This window comes from Opisthocomus hoazin, chromosome 15, assembly GCF_030867145.1.
Source record: "Opisthocomus hoazin isolate bOpiHoa1 chromosome 15, bOpiHoa1.hap1, whole genome shotgun sequence".
In the NCBI taxonomy this organism is placed as follows: Eukaryota; Metazoa; Chordata; class Aves; order Opisthocomiformes; family Opisthocomidae; genus Opisthocomus; species Opisthocomus hoazin.
Genome location: NC_134428.1, coordinates 20,953,203 through 20,976,395, shown reverse-complemented (window position 1 = coordinate 20,976,395; position 23,193 = coordinate 20,953,203). Strand labels below are relative to the sequence as shown.

General features: G+C 47.5%; 1 protein-coding gene across 1 annotated transcript; it reads right to left on the bottom strand.

The window, feature by feature from the left end:
- Window positions 1-3,956: 3,956 nt before the first annotated feature.
- On the bottom strand, window positions 3,957-20,681 carry KIF19 (kinesin family member 19). The gene is given in 17 exon segments (XM_075436080.1): window positions 3,957-4,454; window positions 5,111-5,217; window positions 5,559-5,640; window positions 6,654-6,775; window positions 6,947-7,217; window positions 7,855-8,044; window positions 9,080-9,272; window positions 10,086-10,239; window positions 10,928-11,050; window positions 11,949-12,101; window positions 12,901-13,095; window positions 13,696-13,821; window positions 14,065-14,201; window positions 14,788-14,875; window positions 15,803-15,913; window positions 18,242-18,322; window positions 20,613-20,681. Coding segments are annotated over 17 exon segments (2,700 nt in total).
- Window positions 20,682-23,193: the final 2,512 nt, after the last annotated feature.

Genomic DNA, 23,193 nt, shown 5'->3' with positions numbered 1-23,193 from the left:
GAGAGTCCAGCGGAGGGCTACAAGGATGGTGAGGGGACTGGAGCATCTCTCCAACGAGGAAGGGCTGAGGGAGCTGGGCTTGTTCAGCCTGGAGAAGAGAAGGCTGAGAGGGGAACCTAATAAATGCTTACAAATATCTGAAGGGTGGGTGTCAGGAGGACGGGGCCAGACTCTTTCCAGCAGTGCCCAGCAACAGGACAAGGGCCAACGGACACAAACTGAAGCAGAGGAGGTTCCAGCTGAACATGAGGAAGAACTTCTTCCCTCTGAGGGTGACAGAGCCCTGGAACAGGCTGCCCAGGGAGGTTGTGGAGTCTCCTTCTCTGGAGTTACTCAAGACGCGCCTGGACAAGGTCCTGTGCAGCCTGCTCTGTGTGACCCTGCTTCGGCAGGGGGGGTTGGACTAGATGACCCACAGAGGTCCCTTCCAACCCCTACCATGCTGTGATTCTGTTAATCAAATCAAAAAGCCGTTAGCATAGTGCTGAAGACGAGCACGGTCCCACTTTGAGCAGGAGGGGGGCTGCAGCCTCACCTCCAGCAATTATCAAAGCTACAAATGATGTTTTACAGCTTCCGCCTCCGAGATCTCAGTCCCAAGCTTCTACATTGTAAAACCTACACTTTTAAGTCTGTTAACCAAACGGGAAAATTAGTATATCATGTTGCTCCGTGCTCTTCACAGCAGTCATGGCAAATTATCAAACTCCTTGTTACACAAGTTCCCTTCAGAGATACCGCCTCAAACCGATGCATTCGGCTCAAACGTCCCACGCTGCAGGACATAGCTCGAACACTGCAACTTTTCATGGTGATTCAGCCCAAAGGTGTTTGGTGGAGATGCAGATGCTTGGAAACTCTTCCCTCATGTTTGGCCCTTCAGTGTTTGCAGGTCACGGTGAGGTCTTGTAAATACAGGCTTGTCTCAAAACCAGGCACAGGTTTTACACACAGCTTGTGCTTATTTTATCTGCGTGTCCTTTTCTTACATCTTTGCTTATCTGAAAGTGTCAGCTCCAGGGAACAAGTGTTCCTGACCTTCTGCTTCGCCACCGCACCCCCTCCTGCTTCTTCCTGCTTCACAAGAAAAATCGGCTGCTTGCTAGACCAGCTTACGCACTTGCATTGCATCCCCGCTTCAGTGGTTTAAGGCGTTTTATAAATGCAAATAATCTAAGCTTCCTCATCCCTGGAGTGAGCGATCCCTCATCTTCCTGACAGATAGCAAAGCAAGAGGCAGGGAGGAATAGGGATAGAAGGAGTGCACACAGTGTCACACAGCGAGCCGGAAAGAGCATGTAGGAGAATCCTTTGCAAGTGCTGCAGCTATAAAAAAGGTTCTTCATCACTTTGAAAAATGCAGAAACCTACCTGAGATTGACATCTTAGATACCTCAGCAGACCTAGGAGGGAGGCCACTCCTGTTTGGGGCATGCAGTCACTATTTATTCAGTGCAATGTCCAGAACCACTTATTTGCAGCATATTTAACAAGCAGGCTTTTTAAAAAAGCCCCTTATGGAGAAGGCTGCTGGCTGGAGACATTTGTTCCAAAAAGAAAAACATATTCCTGCGGTTTAGCTCCAGGCTAGCTCTTATCAGGGTCTTCACCTATCCCCATGCTGCTTCTCCGGGCTGCAGGCAGATCTGAAATGCTCTGTAGCTGGAAAAGAGCTGAGAGCAATCTCTGGCTGCTCTCACAGCCAAACATCTGCTCACCCAAACAGCATTCCAGACGTGCGTTACACCTCACAGCAACACACACGGACAGCAGGGAAGAACAGGGAAACTATTTCTCAGGCATTTACATTTGGGTTTAATAGTCAGGGGGTCTTTTGGATGCATGGGTGGCATCCACAATTTTGCCCCGAGAAAAAAGGCGGCTTGGGCTCCATGCTGACATCTTCTGGGAGGCGAACACTGCTGGGAAAATGAGGTTTTCCTCTGCTCTTGGACTCTGTTAACAGCCTACAAGTCTTAAACTGACGCTAACAGCTAGAGCGCACAGTACAAAGACTTGTGGTAGGGACAAGGAAAAAGTAATCTACACTGCATAAGGCCCCTCTCCTGTGTGCTAGCTTTCCCTCTGCTTTTCAGCATCACAACACAGAAGCGAAAATTGATTTTAAGGCACACTCCCTGTGTGTCTCCTTCCCCAGTCTTGAAACTGCAATCCCTTGGGGCCACAGAGAGTCCTGCCTCTCCTGGGACCTCTATTTAGTCTTCGGCTGGTTCCCCGAGCGGGCGACGGGCTGCTGCTTTGGCCGACTGCTGGCACCGTCTGCAGGCCCTGCAGCGAGGGAAGATGAAGAACTCGGTCAAGTTTCTCACGCTTCAATTTGAGTCTCATTGCCAGTCAAAACGGGGAAGAGACAGATTGCTGAGGGCTGTGGAGGGGCGAGTCTGGCAAAGGCGCTAGGATCTGCACGTCGTCACCTTAAGAAAATCCCAAGGTGACACTTTCAGCGGAAGCAATATGTTGTCACATGGCTAACTCAGATTAAATTTTGTAATTCACATATGGAGTAGACTAGGATTATGAACACCTCTGAAAGTGTTATTTTCTCTTCCTAAGAGGTTATTTTTGGCTAAGAGGAAGATGGAGCGTAACTGATTCTGGAACACTGCCCATGTCATCTGTTACAAAAAAAAAAAAAGGGGCTTAAAACTTGGCTGTAAAACCCCTACCCACGGGACTGCTTTCCCAACCAGACCGTTTGCATTGCATTCATAGCTCTTTAGGTTCAGATTGCAACAGAGCAAGTGCTGAAGAGTGTAGTAGTGCCTCCTGAGCCAGCCAACCTGATCTTCCACGCACTCACCCTTGACTTGCTTCCGCAGGACCTGTCCTTTGACGCGGTCGGCATTGCTCTGCTGGGTGGTGCTTGCAGGAGCGTTGTCTTTCGGAAGCACCTCCAGTGGAGTCCCCTCTGTCAAAGGCAGGGAGAGCTTTGTTATAAACAGTGGGAGCAGAACACAGTGTGAAAACATCTTGCAATGCAGGAGTTGCTAATAGCTAGCCAAAACAAATTATAGCATTGCAAATCAAAAGTTAACCATTTTTTAGTAAAAAACAAAAAAAGAAAGACTAATTAGCATGAGTAAGCACCTCTTGCCGGAATGGGAAAGGATTTTGGCTGCATTTCAATAGGATGTGGGTATCCAGTTCCCCTAACCTCATCCTGGCCTCGTGTGTCTGCACAAAGCAAAACAACTGAAGCTGACAGATGGTCAGTGCAGCCTGTCATGCCTTGGTCTCCTTGCTGAGGCTCGATTTGGATGTGAGACTGAATGCCTAGACCGACATCAGCAACTTACTGCACGTGAACCCAGCTGAGCACCAGTTGTCCCCCCTAGCTTACAGAGGCATAGTTGAGGCAGTGGTGTGCGAAGGATATGTCTTCTTTACCCATCAAAAGCTACTTAGACCATATAAAAAAAAAAATCAGATTACTGATATTTCTGATCATTAGCCTTTACTCTGGCTTATTTCTCACATGGTAATCCATCTTTTCCAGCAGAGCTGATGCCAGGATATCACCAGCGGCTCTTTGTCCTGTACCTGAATGGTGGCTGATGGGAACCTGGACCTTTGCAGCCATGGATACGCTACTTGCAGCTTTTGGCTGATGGAAGAGTCTAGCTCGGCACAGGTGGTTCTCACAAGCTTTGTCTGTACTGGAGCTTGAGGGAGTCCAATGTTTAGCTTTCAAGGTCTGAAAGACACCAAGTTGAGTTAACCTCAGTTGTGATAGCTCTCGCCTCTGACCTGTTGCCATATTGTACCAGAAAGATTCCCTTCCCACCTGACTTTGGCTTTGCTTGCAGTTTAGGCAGAAGATCAAGGACATTATAGAAGAATAAAGATATTTAACTTATTTCCTCATGCAGTTTGTCCTATGTTTCTCTTACTGTATTCAAAAGCCACCCTAGCTCCACTGGGTCTATGCCTTCAGCTCAACGCATTCCCTTTAGAAAGAAACACAAAGGAACTACCCTGGGGAAGTTTGGTTCAAGAGAGCGAGATGTTTTCTTTCCAGCTGTCCTCTCAGCAGACATCTCCCGGTCTCTACTGTTCTCCAGCGCTCCCCTGGCTGGAGCACACAGCTGGCTTCCGACTGCGGGCTCCAACAGCAGACTCCTCATACTTGCATTGTCTCTCGTCTGACAGCCTGGGGTGGAAATGGCCTCTAGATGCTTCAGCTCAAGCATATCCTCCTCAGAGAAGCGCGCTGAGGAGACTTCACTCCCAAGGCCTCCGTTCTGGGCTCTGGAACGGCGACTGGCTGCAATGAGGGAGATGCTTTTGGTGTTTGCAGCAATTTCCTTCAAGGTCTCCAGACTCCGCGGAACAGCAGCAATGTCTGCAGGTGACTTTTTCCCATGCAAGTCTGGAGAGGTGGGGGAATGCAGCCTGGGAGTCATCTTTCCTGCAGCAACACCTGTTGGTTTCTGCTAAAAATCAAAGCAATTGCAGCACAATCTGCTTTTCATTCAAAGCTTTTACACTTCTCCTCTTCACAGCACTTTCAGACATTCAGAAGACATTAAATTTCACCTGAAATATTGTTATAACAACTTCTGTGTACAGAGAAACAAAGGCAGAGCTTTTTGTCTGTGTATCTCCCATATAGAGCTAAGGCTAAAATATGAGTCAGCCGGCAAGTAAGAGACTGATGAGCTCCAGACTCTCCCTCCTGTTCCACGGTGCTGAGTGACATTGGTCTCACCAGAGAGTCATCAGATCAGGGCCCAGCAGATCAATTAATGGCATAAATGGAGGTGATCATCCTGGACAACACAGGTCCCCTCACACCAGACTGCATGGTGCATCTCTATTTACAAATCCCATCATGCCACTGGACACACTGGAAACTGGGCGATTCGTACAGAGGGAGAGCCTGGATTGGAGGTGGCAGCTAAGCCTCAGCCTCTTCAGTAAATCCCAGGCTTTAAACCCAAGGCCAGTGCTTTAGGAGTGATTTTATTGCCTGCCAAGGTTTACCTTCCTCACATACAATAGATTTAGCTGCTGTGCATGTTCTGTCATCACAAGAGCAAGGTGCTACCCATGAAAAATGTGCCTTGAATTCAGTTCCTGCCATACTGACCTGCTGAGCTGGGCTTTTTGGCAAACCAGAGAAAGTTGGGCTGAGATGGGTATCCAGAGACCCCCTCCTTTCTACAGGGCATCGTTTTAGATGATCTGCAGCTGCCACTGTGAAAAGAATACCTCAAGAGGTTAACAGACCCTTTATCAACAGGGAGAGATGAAACATGTCTAGATGAGAGCTCTCAAGTTGTGGCGAAAGCCAGAAGGTAAATGTGGTAATAAAGAACGCAGTAAGGAAGGACTTCAGGATTCGTGAAGAAGAGAGATTTTGTCCCCCGATCCTCACAGACTTTGCTACTTTATTTGCTTTAAATGCTTGCCAGTCAACAGAAGCAAATCCAAACATCACCCGTGGCTGTGTATCTCCCATATAGAGCTAGAGAAACTTCCTGCTAAAACACAGAGCTACGGTGCAAGAGCAGTGTAGCAGGAAACTGTTTTCTTACAGATTCCAGTTTCTGGAGGTTCTTCCAGTTTGATATCCACCATCTCTGGGGACTTAGCTGGGAGCTGCCAGGTCCCCATACCCTAGAGAATAAGTCTAATAATGAGAAAGGTTCACATTACCTGTCTGACTCAAGGGTGATGGAGGGAATGTCGAACTTCCCCCCCCAGGGAACATCCTCCACCTTCCCAGGTAGGTGCTCTCTGACCTCATCTTTATTTAGATTCAGATGCTGACTTACATCCAGAAAAGGGCTGTTGCGGGGCTGCAGGAAGAGGGAAGAATGAGATCCTCAGCAGGTTTTTCTCATCTCTAGCCTCTCCTCTAGCCCTGACTCCCAGCCTGCGGTCACAAAGACACTCTTGATACCTCATGTGCTTTGCCATAGTTCCAGCCACCTGCTGTTTGCTCCCCTCCCGTGGAAGAGCATTCGAAGTAGCTTAATCTCTCATATAACAACATGACCAGCATTAAGTTTATTATTCAAGGTGAAACCCAACTCCTTGCCCCATTCATTCTAGGCAATCACAATAAACAAGAGACACTACTGCTTGGACTCCCTGCTGAAGACTGGCAATTTCCTGGCAGTCCCTTACCGTCTCAAATCACACACAAGTTTTCCAGAGACAAAGGAGCCAGCAACATCTTTCCCTTCTTGCAGAAAAGACCTGAAGACCTCAGTAACAACTGTGCCATGAGCAAGCAGAGGCCTCCAGAGACGATGGTCTCCTTCAGCCATCACTTGGAGAGCTGCATGTTTGGCCATCTAACATTTGCTTTCCTGCTTGCCACCAAGCCAGTTATCTCTCTCAAAACTAACGCAACAGCAACTGGGAGGATGAACATGCCCGCTCATGCACAGCCCTGCCTGGCTCCTTTTCTGTCTCTAAAAGCCTTACTAGCTCTCTGAGTCAAAAGGAAGGAGAGCAGAGCTCTAGAGAGATGACATGTTCGTAAAACAAAGTTCTGTTTTACAGAACAGCTCCTGACTGGCACCAGGACCCAGCCAGGCATTGAGTGCCTAAGAATCTATGGCCATGACACAAGATCATGGGACAGTGTGGATTCTCCACCACAAAGGTCTGCTCTGCTGTACCCTGAGCATGCTGGACATCACTGAATGTAGCAGAAGCAGGCGGTTCAGCGTCCCCTCCTCCAGCTCAGAGAGGTGCAGGTGGTGTAGCCTCGCCAGCATCTCTGGGACAGGAATGTTCTGGGCTGGAGCAGAGATGGGAAGGAAGAGTTAAAGACCGCTCCTAGATAAACAGCTGAGAACTGTGGAGTCAGGACATCCAAGACAAGGTTTTCTGGGTGGATTGTTCTCCACCTTGTCATCAGAAAACAAAGCTCAGAGAAAATGACAGAGTAGGAGCAAAGGTGCTGCTTTACCTTTTATCAGCATCTGCTGGTGCTGAATAATTTCTTCACAGAGTAGCATGTGCTGCTGAAGTCGCTGGATCACAAAATCCTTCTGGCACAGTAGATTCTCCTTGTACAGTGTATTTGCCTGCAGCTCTGCGTTGCCAAGCTCAAGCTCATGGGCTCTGCAGAGGAGCCTTAGCACCTCCTGCTGATCCTCACTGGTGATTTGTCTGGGCAAAAGCTCTTCCAGCTGGGAAGCTTTTTTCTTAGCGTGTGCTAAGTGCTGCTCCAGCTCTGTCTGAAAAAGGTAGATAGGGGGTTGTCAAGGCAGTTTGGCTTCCTTGGGATAACAAAGGTATCTGAGCAAATCCATGCTGTGTCCTTCACGCTGAGATTAAAGTAACATCTACAAAATGTATTTTGCTTATTCTACTAGCAGCCACCACGTTTGGGTCACGGCAGATATACCCAGATGCACAGTCCTTGCCTAGAGGAACTCACAAATGTTAACATTGGCTACCAAACAGGAAAAGAAAAAAAAAGAAAGAAAAAAAAAAGAAAAAATCACCAGAAGTGATTACCAAAACATTGAACAACTAGTGAGCGACAAATCCTCAAAGTGTCCCTGAAGGGGGAAATGTGAAAAATTAGCTCACTTACGGGTGGGGAAGCACAGACAGTGGGTTTGTGATTTTCCCTCATCCTAAAAAAAACAGGGACAGAGGCAGGATGCAAGCATCAGTGTTTCCATGCTGCTCCCTTCAGCAGCCCAAGGTATTTAGGAGTCCAGCTGCAATGCAGGTGCCACAGGGCTTTCACGTAGCTAGTCCAAACCCCCAAGAACCTCTCCGAGTTACGCTGCAGCCATCCTGCCCTCCAGGACCCTCCGGGCAGAGGTCAGACTTGCGACTATAAGGACACCTTCACCTCCTCACCTTCAGGGCCGCCATCTTGCACTGTTCTGCCAGCAGCAGGTCGATCTCTTCTCTTGCTACTGTCACTTGAGGAGGTTCAGGTGAATCTATGATATCCACTTCCCTGTCTTCCTCCTCTGTGTTTTCATCTTTCTCCTCCTTCGCTGGCTTGTCACACTTGCGTGCACCCTGAGCCTTCTCGCGTTCCCAGCTGCTAGCAAAAAAAGCAAGGAACTTCTGTGAGATGGGGACACAACTCTAACGATGCCTGCATAGCCCTTCGTTGTGTCTGCCCAACTGCTTGCACAACAGCAGCAGATCTAAGTAGTCCACACTGCTCTGAAACTGGACAAACCATGCGGAAGATCGCAATTTGCTTTCCCCCATGTGGAAGTCTAAGGCAGGCCTCCTATGTGATCTTTCTATGGCAAGAACAGTGCTTTTTCCCACCTCAAGACAAACTGTTGCCTGTTCACAGGTACTTGTTAAATATCTTTAATGTCTTGAAGACTGTTTTAACTACAAATGACCCAAATCCTCAGGGACTTTAAAATTTAGAGGCATTTGGTGGGTGACTAGCGATAATGAGAGGGAACTGATATCTACTTATAATTTATCCAGAAGAAAGGGATGCCGCTGCTTTCTCTGACATGAAATCATGCCCAGATGCAGTGCATCTTGGTGGAAAACACTTCACAAACACAGGGTGACAGGAATGTGTAAGGACCAACAGTCCCAGTCTGCGCTGCCATCCAGTTTTTCCATTAAAACTCAGGTCCAGAATAAGGCCCAAACAGAGGTGAGGCATCTGCCATTTATACTTTTAGTCTTGAGCTTGAACTTTATGATGGAGGTAGCTGGTTGCCTTACAGAGCTATATTGGGCAATTGCACTGCAGTGCAGGACCATGTGCAGGCTGCAGTCCCTTTCAAGCACCAGGAGGGATTAGGGATGTGTTTCTCAATAGCTGAAATCACCTGTTGCAAATGTAGCACCTTGACCTAAGGCTCAGAGTTTCATGGGCTTAATCTAGGTACCTGGGTACCTTTTGCAGACCACCACCCTGCCACGTTTTTCCTCCTCACATAGGTAAATCTCAAACCTACACTTGATCTTTCTGCTTGAACAAGTAAATACTCTCTTTAACAACAGCCTTTCGTCATTTTTTGCGGGGGACCGTGGGATATGAGCATTTCTCATGGTGAGTTTGGAGGTCCACGTATAAGTCATGCTCAAAGCTACTCACTCTGTGATCGTTAGCAGGTGCCTGCAGGTATCAACGTGCAGCTCAATGTTGTTATTTTCCAGCTGCATAAGGCTGCGACGCATCTCCATTTGCTCCCCAAAAGCCCCCATCAGCTGCGCCCGCAAGGTGTTCATCACTGGGCCACTGTGTGCCTCGGAGCCTTGGTGCCTCTCTACTGCACAAGAAGACATTTCTGATCTAAAGTTAGGCCAAGTCAACTTCTGCCAAGTCCTCAATAAACTACGTTGGGACCACGCCACTCAGTCACCGTGTTACAAGGTGTTCATTTCACATGTTACAAGGTGTTCGTTTGTAGGACTCTGCTCCATTCTATGGTCTCTTGAAGTTAATCACGTGCTTAAGAAATCTGATCTACCTTTATGATTGTATCATTAACAACAAATAGGTCTCATTGCTACTGCTTTTTGGAGTATTAAGAGGACACTGCATTGCAGGGACATCTCTTCCCCCTTTCCACAAAAGGAACAATCCCCAGGGCAGAACAATCAATGTTTTAGAAGCTTTGCCCTGTCCCTCTCCCTATTTTATTTTTTTTTAATTAAGTGCAACCAACCATACAACAGAGTTCCATGTCCTGACACAGCCTCGGAGCCTGTGATGGTGCAGGCTACAAACTCAGTCACCTCTCTCTAAGAGTCAGGACTTGCCACCACTTGATGTCAAAGCTCTTTTCAAGGGCAAGTTTGTGAAATTTAACACATTTTACTGTTGGGGAAGGTACTCAGAATGTTGAATGTGTTGTTCAGCATCACACAGCACATCACACAGGCTCACACAGGAAAACAACTCCATTTCCCCTGCCTGCCTCTTCCACCCATCAGACTGCGTTCTCCGCTCGGCTGCTCTACAAGCACTGTTGAACCGGCTTCTCCCCACTAAGTCTGCATGGAGGCCCAACAAGTGCTACCACCACACATCCATACAGCTCCTCTCCAACCTCCCTTCCCTCCAGATACCCCAGAATAGTTCTTGCTCCTGGCTCTACCTTGCAGATCCCCGAGGTCGGAGCTGGCTGCACTTTTCTCCTTCTCCTGGCTTTTGACCCTCTCCTTCAGACGTTCTATCTCCCTGCGGAGGTCCGCGATGATGTTGGTGTATTGGTCGATGTGGCAGGAGACGTTCTGCAGGTTACATTTTACCTGGTGAGCCAGAATACATGAGATTTGTCCCACGGACTTTTACTGGTACAACGGCTGCAGACAAAGCTATGCTTTCAGTTGGAGGGGCACCGAGTCCAGTGATGGGGAAAAATTTCCCCTCATGAGTGAGGAAACTGTAAATTAGTGGTTTTCAATAATTCTGGGAAATTCCTGAAATGTAACAGAGAAAAGCCAGGGACCCTCTGTCCACAGGGAAAACACAGAGATCCACAAAAAGTGAAAACCCTGTTGTAGACCGCTGTTCATCTGCCATGACCCCACAAGTCTGTCCACTTTATTCCTCCTTTCTGCTGCCCTCAGTTCCTCTTCCAGGCCCAGCATCCGCACTGGGACATTCCCTATACGCTACCCTCCCAATATCCATCTTCTGACCATCATTCCTTAGGTTCTGCACCCAGGTCCGTACCAGGCACATCATCCTCTGCCTTTCCATTATTCTGCTCCCTTGTTTTGACCCTCATATTCCTCTTCTCATCCACGACCCACACGCTTTGTTTTCCACCGCTCTCTTCATCTGCTTTTCTTCCCTTCTGTCACTCACACTGAGCTTCCATATCATCCTGCACTGCCCCTCCTCAAGCTTTTCTCTCTTCATCCACTATATCTTTCCACTTTGCAAGCTTTTAATCTCTAACCCCCACCCCTTGCGAGTTGTTTGCTCACTTACCTGTGTCTTGATGTTTTTCGCTCGATAGGCATAGATCAAGGTCATTCAAGATTCTTCAAAGGAGGTACTGGCTGGGCTGATATGTGCAATCATAACAGTCCTGCTGTTGCCCCCTAAGGAGTCCTAGAGGGATGCGACGTTGATGTGGTTAGTATGGACACGACAGGGGCTCGCTGCTCGGTGGTAACCACCATGGCTGGGTACCCCTGTGGTTCATTGAGATTCTGGTGGAGAATCCCAATTAGGAGTGAAGGAAGTGCTGGTAAAAGACCATTCGTTAGGCTCTCTCTCCACCAACAGCAAAATCAATAAGTAATTAACTTTCTACAGAAGAAGATTTTTTGCAAGAAAATCACAATTTCCACAAATGCGCTGGCAGCGTCTCAGTTCTGCTCACACCAGAAGCCTGCCTTTCCCTCCATCTCTTCTCCTCCCCAGCATCCCCTAGAAAACACATCTGTCATGCAGCGGCAGTGGTAGCTTGGAACCAAGGCCTGAGGTGAGGTTCATAAATGAGGTTGTAAAGTATCCATAAAATAACCAGTGTAGCAAAGAGCGCGTCTGCAAGATTTCTGGTTTCCTAAGGGAGAGACAGCTTACGACAGCACACAGTCACTCTCAGTCTTTCTTCCTCCTGCCCCAGCAACATCCAAATTTATTGGCCAATTTCAGCCAAATCTTACAGTAGGGATGAAACATTCAAAGGTAGTAAGTTAATTAAAAAAAAATATGTATCACTGGTCACCTACAAGCCTAGAGACTTAGAACCCAAATCTATAGGATTTCCTTAACCGTTCCTCCTTAACCACAGAGATCACAGACAACATGCTTGTTAGAGAGAGAGCGGTTTGATTCAAGCCCTGACTGCATTGCGGAGCTCATGCAAGAACCTGGAGGAGCGTTCTAAGCTGGATAAAGACAATACACAGAGATATTCCAGGATCAGCTCTCAAGCCGTGTCCGATCTGGGTGGCGATACCAGCAGCTGTGGAGCTCCCTGCTGACTCGCGGTGTACAGTACCTTCAGCAGGCGCGTGAGTTTGCTGTCTCGAAAATTGACAAACTGGGCCCGGCTGCCCCCCTTCTCGCTCAAAGCATTGATGCAGTTGCCCAAAGCCAGCAGCGAGCGGTTGATGTGGGCTCCTTCCTTCATCCTCTTGCCCTGGTTCTGAGTCTGTTGGGAGGGCAGGGAAGGAGGGGGGACAGACAGACAAAGCACGCGCTTCAGAAGGGTGGGTTGTGCACTTGGGGAAGATGCGTGGCATCACCAGGGCCAAGGTTTGGACGTCAAAGCAATGCCTCCTGCAAAAGCAACCTGAAAGTGAGGGGTTAAACCCCACTCTGAGGCAGAGAGGTGCTGGTAGGAGTACATTTTTTGGAAAAGATGACCCAGCTCTGACCTCTTGGTTCTGAAAAGGTAGCTATTAATTATCTTCTAAAGATTATTTCAAAAAATTAAGATGCATAACTACATCACTCCAGAATTCCTGGTCACAGTAGGGTGACCTTTACTGGGTATGTAAAATCTCTCTCCCTCAAATCACCTCCCCGAGTTCCAGCATTTCCTTCTCTCCATAAAAGCCAGCTGCCTTACTCTCCACCTCACCGGCATCCCTGTATTCCAGTGGTACCAGCTTCCTCTCCAGCAGCCCAGCCGATCCCTGCCTAACAGACCTCAGCTTCTCTTTAGATGTGAAATTTGCTCCTGCCTTTTTCAGACAGGAGAAAAGGCTGCACCCAAAAGCTGGTTTACATTTTTCCAGTTACACTAGTTGGTCTAATAAAAGATGTTACTGGTATCAAACAACTTTGTCTTATTTTCAGGCCGTCTCAGGTACAAACTACTGCTCTAAAGCAACAGAGAAACACACAGTGCTGGTGTCCCCAGGGATGAGGACATGCAGGCAGACCCTACACGGCAGGCCAGGGAGTCCAGCCTGATCTCACCAAAAGCTGCCGAGCTCCAGCCGTACCTGGGCTGCTCTCTCCGACCCAGCCAAGTCGACCATGAAAAGCTTTCCCATTCGCACTTCCTCGCCGATCGCCTTCCGTTCACTTCTCAGCGTCACCGTCACCTGCAGCACCGCGTGCGAGCGGGAGGATGTCTTGTTGGCAGCAGTGGGTTCCTGGGTGCGCTGCTTGTTTCCTTTCATTAATAGCTGCATGATCTAAACGATGCAGAACAGCACGCAGAGATGTACAGCTCTGCCTGAGCCACAGCACGACAAGCAGCAGACTGACCCTCTCGCCCCGGGCACAGGCAAACTCTGGTCCCGCTCACGCTAGCAGGGGTTTTGCTCTTGATTTTCCCCAGATCTCCCCCTTTGGCTTGTGACCTTGCCAGCGTGGGTTTGTTGGGTTTGGGGCTGTTTTCCTGGGAGCCCTGTTTTATCTCAATGCCCAAGGCATGTGTAGAAGTGCACATCAGTGTAGCTCAAGGGGGTTTCGTTATCTCTTCTCCCTCTCCAAATGACAGATGTATACATGAATCAAAACACTTGTCCTTCCAGGAAAGCAGCATGCACCCTGGGGAAGCAGAGCTAGCAGGAGGTTAGCTGGGGATTTTAGCCACTCGCAGGGCTCCATGATCAGCCCTTTCCATACCATTCATCACATTAATCCAGCTCCACTGAGGTCCTGCTACACAAGGTCCTTGCTACCGAGTAAGGCACAGGCAATGGGAAAGCATCGAGAAACTTTAAAACACTGTTGCATGCGAGCACAATCCCCCTCCCTTTCTCCTCACCATGGACTGTAGCCCCAGGTACCTCCTGAGCATTTGTAGTGGAGACTTCTGTAATTCCTGCTATCTGGATGCTGCCTCTGGAGTCCTCTCTCAGGTCTAAGAACCCTGAAGATGGGTTCAGGAGGTCACGGATGACTTCGTTATAGATCTGAGGGCAAGAATCAAGGGGTTGGTGTGAGATTAGCATCGAGACCTTAGATCTGCAAAGAAGGTTGAGTTGCTCCTGTATTTCTTTGGGGTAGAAGGGAAGAAGGGAAAGTTCAAGCTGTACAGCCCAAGGGGAGCGCCGCACGATGGAGAGACTTGGACACCCCACTTCCCATTTCGCCTGCTCCCAGGGGCTGGCAGAATTCCCACAGAGCTTGGGTCCAGGGCAACACAGACACTTCACCTCCAGGTAGGACATGGAGACTCTGTAATCCATCTCCTCGGTGGTAGCTTCAAGGGCCTTAAAGAGGTCATCAAGAATGCAGATGTAAATCCCTGGCTCACAGTCCGTCCCTAGCATTGTGTAGGTTTTTCCTGCTCCTGTTAATAAAAGAAGAGCAGCAAAGACCAATTTCCACTTGAGCAAGCTTCCATAACAAATAAAGCCTGGTTTCCTACTGATTTCTGTCCTTCATCCCCTAACTTCCTCCAGTTTCTCACCCCACAAGGACAGTGCTGCAGGAAAGACATGGCATGTGCCATCCAAAATGGGTAGGAAGGGGACTCGCAGATGGGCGGATAGGTAGGTTAACTGCCCACCTTGGTGTTCAGAGCCAGAGCAGAAATGTATTTTCATACAGTCTGTAGTCTATAGGTGCTTTCTGCAGGTGTCTCTGTTCTCCTGAGATCAGTCTCCAGCATTGCACAGATGCCCTCACCCCTCCTCCTCTTTAACGGGAAGATTTGTCTCCACTGAATTCCACCTCAGTTAAGTGACTTCTCAAACTGAGCAGCTTTGCTGTTACTTTAGCATTAAAGGAAGATCCACACTTCTCAATGAGAGTGGCCTTTTAACGCTTCAGTCTTGTCCTCACAGTAAGCAATTAATTGGCATTATAGTTCATCTCTGGTTTGTACAGATGCATTTGATTCATCTGGAGCAGTACAGCTACAGGGACTACTTTACCTGTTGGACCGTATGCAAAAATGGTTGCGTTGTAGCCAGAAATGACTCCTCCTATCAGGCTTTTGGCCGTGGATACATAGACTTCCTCCTAATTCAGTCAAAAAAGCATAAACTTATGGTCAGGCGTAACAGCTGTCCAAACAATCTATACTTAATTGCATTCCCCATGATTTTCTCACTATGCTTTACAAAATTCCTGGGCTTTGGAATAATTTGTGAACTATTTGAATTTTGACACATCATCAAAATGAGCAGAAAAGCACAGAGGTTTGTTGAATTTTCTAAAGGCAGGCAAGATGCAGGAGCTTACTAAAATAAATGTCCTTAAATTTGATTATTTTCTTGGACTCTGAACATGGAATGCTTTGCTTTTTCTTTGCATCTGCTGAAGAAGGGAGTAAATTCTCTCCCTGACCTTATCCTTTATTGAGAAGGGCCTCCAAAATGGTCTTAGGTAGTATCCAAGGGTGCTACACTGGAGCTTCATGTGAAAGAGAACACAGATGACCGAATTGCCTGTAAGCAGCAAGGCTGCAGTCACACCATGGGGATCACAAAACGCAGGTGCTGATGAAATCCTCATACCGCGCCTCGTCTGTCTGCACAACACAGCTCAGTAAGGGCACTAGAGCTCAGCTCCTGAGCTGGTAAAACAAAAGAGGCCCAGGGAAGGCGTGCGCGAGCAATGGAGCCAAGCAACGTGACAATGATCTCATTCACCGGAGACCTCGGGAGAGAAAGCTCTTCATCTGTGCTCAGGTGTGTTGCACCTGGGGAGTCCCGATGCGGGAGGGAGAGGCGGACGGAATGCTGCCCATCTCCCCGCTTCTCTGACAACAGGAAAACCCGCACAGTCCTCTCACCTTCAGCGTCATCACCTTTTAGCTGGATGACACATGGCCTCTGGGATGTGCAGTTCTACTCACCTGCTAAAAACATCCATCTAAGCAAGGAAAACAATTCTAATGTTGAGCATTTTGGTTAAAAAAAAAAGGGGGGGGGGGAAGGATGTTACCTGGGTTGCTCTGTGATCAAAAACCATGTCAAATACAAACGTTTTTTCTCGGGATCTGTTAGCTCGCAAGACATCATCTGGATCTTCACTTGGATCCATCAGGACCACCGTCTATCATAAAATAAAGTCAGAAGAACCACCGTTATGTCTGGGCTTGGTCAACAGCCTGTTGGGATTTCTTATGGCACTATCACTGTCGCATCTCTTGGCCAAAGGACCATCGCACTACAGCTTTGCGTGGAAAACACGCATATGTGCACAATGCGGAGGCCGACAAGCTTTGTTTTGTAACCGATGTTGCAGTTTCTGTAATTTGGAGAACCAGTAGCTGCTGCAAAATGCTTTGAAGGTCCGTTGTGCAGTCAAACAGTCGCTGGCATCGGGTAATAGCGGTGGTTGCATGGACATGATACCCGACCAACCCCCATGCAAGCGGGGAGTCAGGACCTCTTACCTCGGTTTTCAGCCAAGATTCAGACAGAGGAGCTGTGAAAGAAAATAGTTAAGTTCCTCAGGAGTAAAAGTGCCCAAAGTCATCTTCCAAAGCCTTGGCTGCAGAAGGACTGATAGAAATATCTGCATCGCTTAAGGACAGAAACGTCGTTCCATTTCCGGCTTTTGTTAAGGAAAAAACAAAGGTGGGAGAGGAGTTGCAGCAGGTTACTGAACTGGTTCTGTTTCTTTTCAGTCCCTTAGGATCTATTTTATCTATCAAATCCCTATTTTATCTATTTTAATAATTTAAATTATTATTTAAATAATAATTATTATTTAAATCTATATAATTACTGTGGAGAATGGTATTCTTTCTCCTCCACTGAAACGGCTCACAAGATGCTCAAGCCTCAAGGGAAGGGACAGAGAACCCTGGGCCTCCTGCTCCAGCGCAGCTTTCACTCCCTCTCAGGCACACAGGTTGTTAGATAAGCAATTAGAGCACAGATCAACCACTGCTTGACCTACAGAGTAACTGCACTGGTGTCCCAGGCATGGGAGAGAGACAAGTGTCTAGGAGATGTGTCCATGGGTGTTCAGGAAATGTCAAGACTTTGTTTTTTCTTTTCCTTTTGCATTTCCTGCTAAGTTCCAAGTCTCTAATGAGTATCTCTAATTCTGATCTGAAAGTTTTCAATTACCAGAGTGACTTTTTTTTTTTTTTTTCCAGTTCTTTAGTTTTCACTGGTCCAGCTCAGGCCTTAAGACCCGAAGCAACCCAAGAACAAACTCCGAAGGGAACTCCTGGTTTAGCCTCGGCAACAGCATTTGCCCGCAGAAGATGGGCTGAGACGTAATCACGTGCACATGCGAGTGTGACAGCCAAGAGCAGAGCTTGGAGAATGAGGTCAGCACGTTTCCTTTAGAAACTGTGTCTGTAACACTTTCAGACCCCTTTTATTATAAGGGTCCTTGTAACATCCAAATTTTGCTTACAGTGTTTCCACGCGGGCACAAGAGTCCTTCTCTTCCAGTCTGGGGCTAACACCTTGTCTAACCAGCAGTATTCTAAAAGCATAAATCTTCTGCTGTTGCACGGAAGCATTAAAACATAACAAGACACTAAGAGTCAATTTTGAGTTAGACTTAATAAGCAGACAGAAGCAGCTCTAAATGAGTTAGGCTGGGAGTAAAAATAGCAGGGAACATGATGTAAATCAAAATACAGCAAGAAATCTAAGTACTTCAACTGCCCAGTCAATTAATTTGCTTTCATAATTACAGCTATTTGCATTATTAAGAGAAATTCACTCTCATAGATAGGAGTTACTCAGACTAATGTAATGCACATTTCCTTCCCAGGTTTCCATTAGAGAAAATAGATCTCAGGGCAGATGATGCAAGTCTGAATAAGCTGTATAAAAATAAAGCCGATATCTTTGTGAGGTCAATAGCTGCTTTAAAAAATTAATTAAAAAAAAGGCTGTTTCACGAGTAAGGTGCTAAACAAAAATTGCATTTGTAAGATAATCCATAAAAAGGAGAGAGAGACTCATGCTCTCTTTGCTTCTGAGGGCTGCTATCATTTGACTGCTGCGTGGAGACAAGAGACAAGGTGTATCACAGAATTAGTATGCATTCAGAAAGGGTTCAGAGAAAGATCAGCTGAAATACGACAGAAAATCATGGGATTTACATTGGAAAAGAAGGTAAATAAGGGCACAATAAAAATATGTAAATAGATGTAGCGATGTGGAAAAGGTAGGTGGGGACCTCCTGCAATCTCTGCCTCTTTAAAAGGGGAGCAAGAGGTGAAAGATGCCGAACTGGAGGAAAGAAGTGTGATTTGCATGGGAAGCCGCATCCCTGCTGTGCCACAGCAAGGCCGGGAGTTCTGCAGGATTTGGCAGCAAGCTCTGCACGTGAACCAGGAGAGGCAGTCTCATGGTGGCACCTGGCAGACCCCCGGTCCCCGTGGCCCAGGCACAAGCCCCCCCAGCTCACCTGCTGACCCACGCTGCGGGCGACGAGGGCAGCTCCCTCCTCCACTTCTGCCTGGCTGATGGGACGGATGCGGAGGGCCACCTGCACACACAGCACACACACCTGGCTCACGAGTGCCGGGCCACCCAGACTTACCTGCAGCGGGGCTCAGCTCTGTGCACGCACCAGCGATATCTACAGCTTCTCGCTGCATCCCTTCTGCTGATCAATGTTAAACCTTAAGCTTAGGGCCTGCACAGTTTAAGGAAGTTTGTAAAGTTTAAACCAGTTAATTCTCCTATGGATTTGCACTTTTATCTTGACAAATTCTTCCTCTCTCTAACACAGCAAGACTCCCCCTGATTGATGGAGAAGGCGGCAGAATGAATGCAGCCGCGTCATTGCTGCTGCCAGCGGGAACCTTCGGAGATGTGGGACCATGGTACCAACAGCCCTAGAGCTGAGCATGCTTACAGATTCCCCTGGTGGCCCCAAAACACTGATTAAAGTGATCTGTGACAAAGAAAGGGAATTGCATTTCGCTAAGTACCCATTTCGTTTAATCCCAGGTAGCAATCATTTTGCGCCTGTTCAACCAGATCAGAGCAAGTTGGCCCTGATCCGTGCAGGTCCCACGGGGTTCCTTGGAAGCTGGAACTCATCAGAGGACTGGAGTGATTATAGAGTAGCAATTAACTGCCAGTGCCCTGTGCCACGACTCAGTCAGTGAGAAACATAGTGCTCCATTTTGAAATACAGACGATAATTTGCCTCAAAGATTTAAAACACCCAGGCTACACATGTTAGTATTAATAAAGTACAAGAGCACCTATATTTCAGTCTGTTTAACCTATAGGTGAAGCAATAAAGTGTGGTGTCATGGATCGGTTGTGGGATTAATGGGGCTCCCTGAAGCTGGGGTCCTGCTCTGGCCCTGACTCCCCACGGCTGTGGGCAAGTCGCACAGTCCCAGATCCCAAACCTGTGCGCCCAGTGGAGGGTCTCCAGAGAAGACCACCAATTCAAAATCCCACTGAAAAGCTTCCCCTGGCATCTCAGCTAATAACAGAGATTTGCAAAAGTCTATTTTCACCTCCCCGTAGCTGTTTTCCCTTTCACACAATACAGCAGCATCCCCTTAGCAGCTCCTGACAGAAGAGCTGATGCTGGTAAAATACTGCATAATGCACATAAGTGATGATGCCTCATCAGGAGGGCGTGCAATTATTGAAACAGGCTTGCTCCACGGCCCCACCAGTCACAGGCACCTGGTTTCTATAGGAACCAGATTTATTTCCACAATAACAAGTCAAGCTACCTGGCACTTTAATGAGGGTTTCATGAACAGCTCCCAATCTTGAGCACCGTAGTAGATGTTTTTGAGTCATTCCAGCAACAGCAAAGGAACATTTCTTCACTGGGAATATCTCAGAGTACAAGGAGAGCTCCTTGGCTTTGGATAGCTTTTAATATTCACAAGAACGCAACAATTAACTTAGCTTCATCATCTCCCTAAACAAGTCTGAGTGACACCATCACGAGCATCTCATTCCCATAGGCTTAACTCATCTTACAAGTGTTTGAAAATGTGATCTTGCACACCATAATCCCAAATCCTGCAGGAGTAGGAGGGAGTAGTGGAAGTTTCTCTCTTGGACTGCCGTAACCTCTGGAATAGTCCGGTTAATCACTGTACTTGGTAGCCGTAGCCACTGAGGGTAAGAACACAAACCCAAATGCGCAGCATATGGAGATGGGTCACGCAAAGCGCTAAAGCTTTTTCTTGCATTAGAGAGGAATGCAAGATATTCTGGATATTACTGACTTTAAGCGATTCCACTTTGAGCAGAGGTTTCTGCATCTGCCTCAGTCGTTTCCACGCAATGTGAGGGCAGTGCTTCAGTTTAATGTTAGAGAACCACAGGGTTGAAAGTTGAAACTTGGGAAAGGATTACATTTGCAAAGCACTCCTCTTACTCTGATCAACACAGAGATGCCAAGGTCCTGGAGCAACGGTGGGGACTCAGACAGGACTATAATCCCAGCTGCTTTTAGCTGCTTGTTATGAATCCGTCACTCAAACAGATCCCAAAGAGGTGGGCACGCTGAGAATCACTGCTCAAGGACTAACCACCACCTGCCAGGTTACCCAGACTCACCTCCCCTACTACACAGTTTTCTCCTCTGCAGGATACTTCTACCCAGCTTTTCCTTTAAATCACACAGAGCTTTGCACAAAGAGAGCAAGTCTGGGGTTTTTTCCTCCGGTTGGGCCACAGAGGCCGGGAACACCAGAAGACAGCTGGCAAACATGACAGGAAGGATGCCCGGGCTGGGTACAACCCAGCTGCTCCTCCCCATCCCACGTCCTCCCCTAAGCGAGTGGACTCACCATGAGCTGCTGCTCCTTCATGGCCGAGCTGCGAGATGATGCCAGCTCAGGGCTGGGTGATTCGCCCATCGAGCTGGAGCCCTTCAGGAGACTGCACAGGCGGGAGACTGCACGGTTCAGAGGCAGCAGCAGTCGTCACCCCAGGGAAGGAAGGGAGAGGCAACACCTCTCTCTGCGCTCCCCAGGTGGGAGATGGCTGCAGGGACAGCAGGAGAGGCAGTGGTGGAACACCAAGCCCCAGGGTAGGAAGGGGCTGCAGCAGCTCCCTGCTATTGCAAGCAGCATTGTGCCACCCCTGCCCCTCACATGGGACATGGTGAAAGGCATCAGGATGAGAATAATCCACCTGCAAGCCCAAATTAGTTCTTTACGTACAAACCCATCCGCACACGCCTTGGTGAGCAGGCCACAGCCTTCATCTTCTGCCCTCTAGGATGCCAGATTTCTCCTTCCTCTACGATCAAGCACGCAGCACAACCAGGCAGATGGGGCCACGGCTCCACCAGCAGCTGACCAAGCAGCACCTCGGCCCCTCCAGTCTTGCACCAGAACTGACAACAGCCATCGAGAGAGTCGGGAAGCAGCGTGGCATCTGCCTAAGTGAAGTGCAGACTTCCATGGTCTCGTCACTTCACGCACAGTGGCATTTCGTGACTCTTACGTTCGGGAAGGCAATCCTTCAGCATTTTTATTGTCAGTCCATTCGTTACAACCACCTATTGAAAAAAAAAAAACCACAAGAAGATCACCTTTTGTCTTCATTATTTATTGACAGTAAATGAGTCAAAGTTCACAAAGGTTACAGTAACACTTTATTAAAAAAATATTAGAATTTAAGAAGTTAAAACACTATATAGCAAGTGAACAGATCTTGCTCTATGAAGTTTGCATTAAGGACTGTAGGTAGTTAAAAGGTCATGAGAATGTTGATTTATTACAAATTCAAAATAAAGACCACGAAAGTGAAGACTAGCCCAGGATTATATGAACTGTTTCAGTTAATCTTGCTATTTTAAGAACACTGAAGACAATTCTTCAACAAACACAATGAGAGACACTACCCTACTTAATGCTTAAGGTTTGTTTCCCTCCCCCTGCCCCATTCTGGACCCTTGAAGGCATTCAGTGGAGGAGCAGCTGCCGTTGGAAGCCTTCTTCCCCACGCACACATCTCCCCACAGTACCTGCAAACCTGCTTCTGCTTTGACCACCCTTTGAGCAGCCCCTGCAAGGCCCACAGGCTGAACAACAGCAGCAGAGAGTACCTGAAGATACAAACCAAGATGGATTCAGTCCAGCAATATCTGTCCTCTGTTCTACAACTCCTCGTGTTGTTCCAAGATATGCCAAATAGACTGGTTTACCAAATACCCATAAAGCAATTTCTGTAGGATGTACCTTGCAAAAAAGCATTTGAAGTAGGAAAAGCGACAGAAAAGACACAGTAGTTGGAGGGAGCAGTGTCAGAAATGGCAGCGTAACAGAGGAGAAGTGGCCTTAACTGCTGGTCAGGACAACACGTTGTCAGCTTCCACAGCTCCTACAGCAGCATCAAGTTTTGCATGGGGTTTTTTTGTGGGTTTTTTTTGTTCCGTTTTTTTTTTTTCCCCTCACTGATGATCCACACTTCAGCGAAGCATCTTAGAAGAGAAGTTAATTCATTTAACATTGGCATTACATTTCTTTACTTTGAAAATTGCCAGGAATAGAACATAGTAGCCTATTAAAACTTCATTATATGGACACAGGGGAAAAAAAGCCTTTCAACTCAATTTTTAACTTAAAAAATGGTTGAGAAGTCAGCTATTCACAACTAAAGGGTAAATAAAATGATTCCTGCTATGGAACTCCTGAGCCATTACTGGAGAACTTTGATGTGCTAGAAGTTTTTCTGCATTGTTTTGCCAGAAAGCAGCTATTTTTTTCCAGTCTGGTTGAGAGATGAGCTTGGTAAATACTGTGGACAAAACTTTAATCACCTATATGTCTGCATATACGGATTATGAATGAGTAAATGCAGAGAACTGGGAAACTTTATTAGACTTGTGGAAAAAACCCACCTGCTGGCTTAATAGTGAACTACTGAAACTAAGTCAATACCATCATTAGGGAACAATCATTCTGCAGTCTTCCTGGCGAAGGAAACACTGGAATTAATTGAGGGGTTCGTGCATCTGCTATCACAGCAAGTTCACCTTGGGACAAAGAAAAGCGAGTGCTACAAACATTACTGTCCCTTGGCTGCCTCCAGCTCAGTGGGGCTACCCTTTACCCAAAGGGTACTTTCTGCTTTCCACTTTGGATCTGTCAGACACTGCTAGGTAAGTGAGCTCAGGGTTTAAAAAGAATGAGTCAAGTCGGCTCACATTAGCAATTTCACTGGCCAGTCCTGGAGAGGAGACAGGAACGTCCTCGTTCTCTTCCACCCCTCAAAGGAAGGCAGCAGGCCAGTCTCTCTCACCGCTCTGACAATATCCAGAAAAGATTTCCTGCTCAAATACAGAGAAGTTGCTCCACCAGCTTTAAGTACACTTTTCCCCTCTGAGCACAGAGGGCTTTAGAAATTAAATTAGGTACTGTA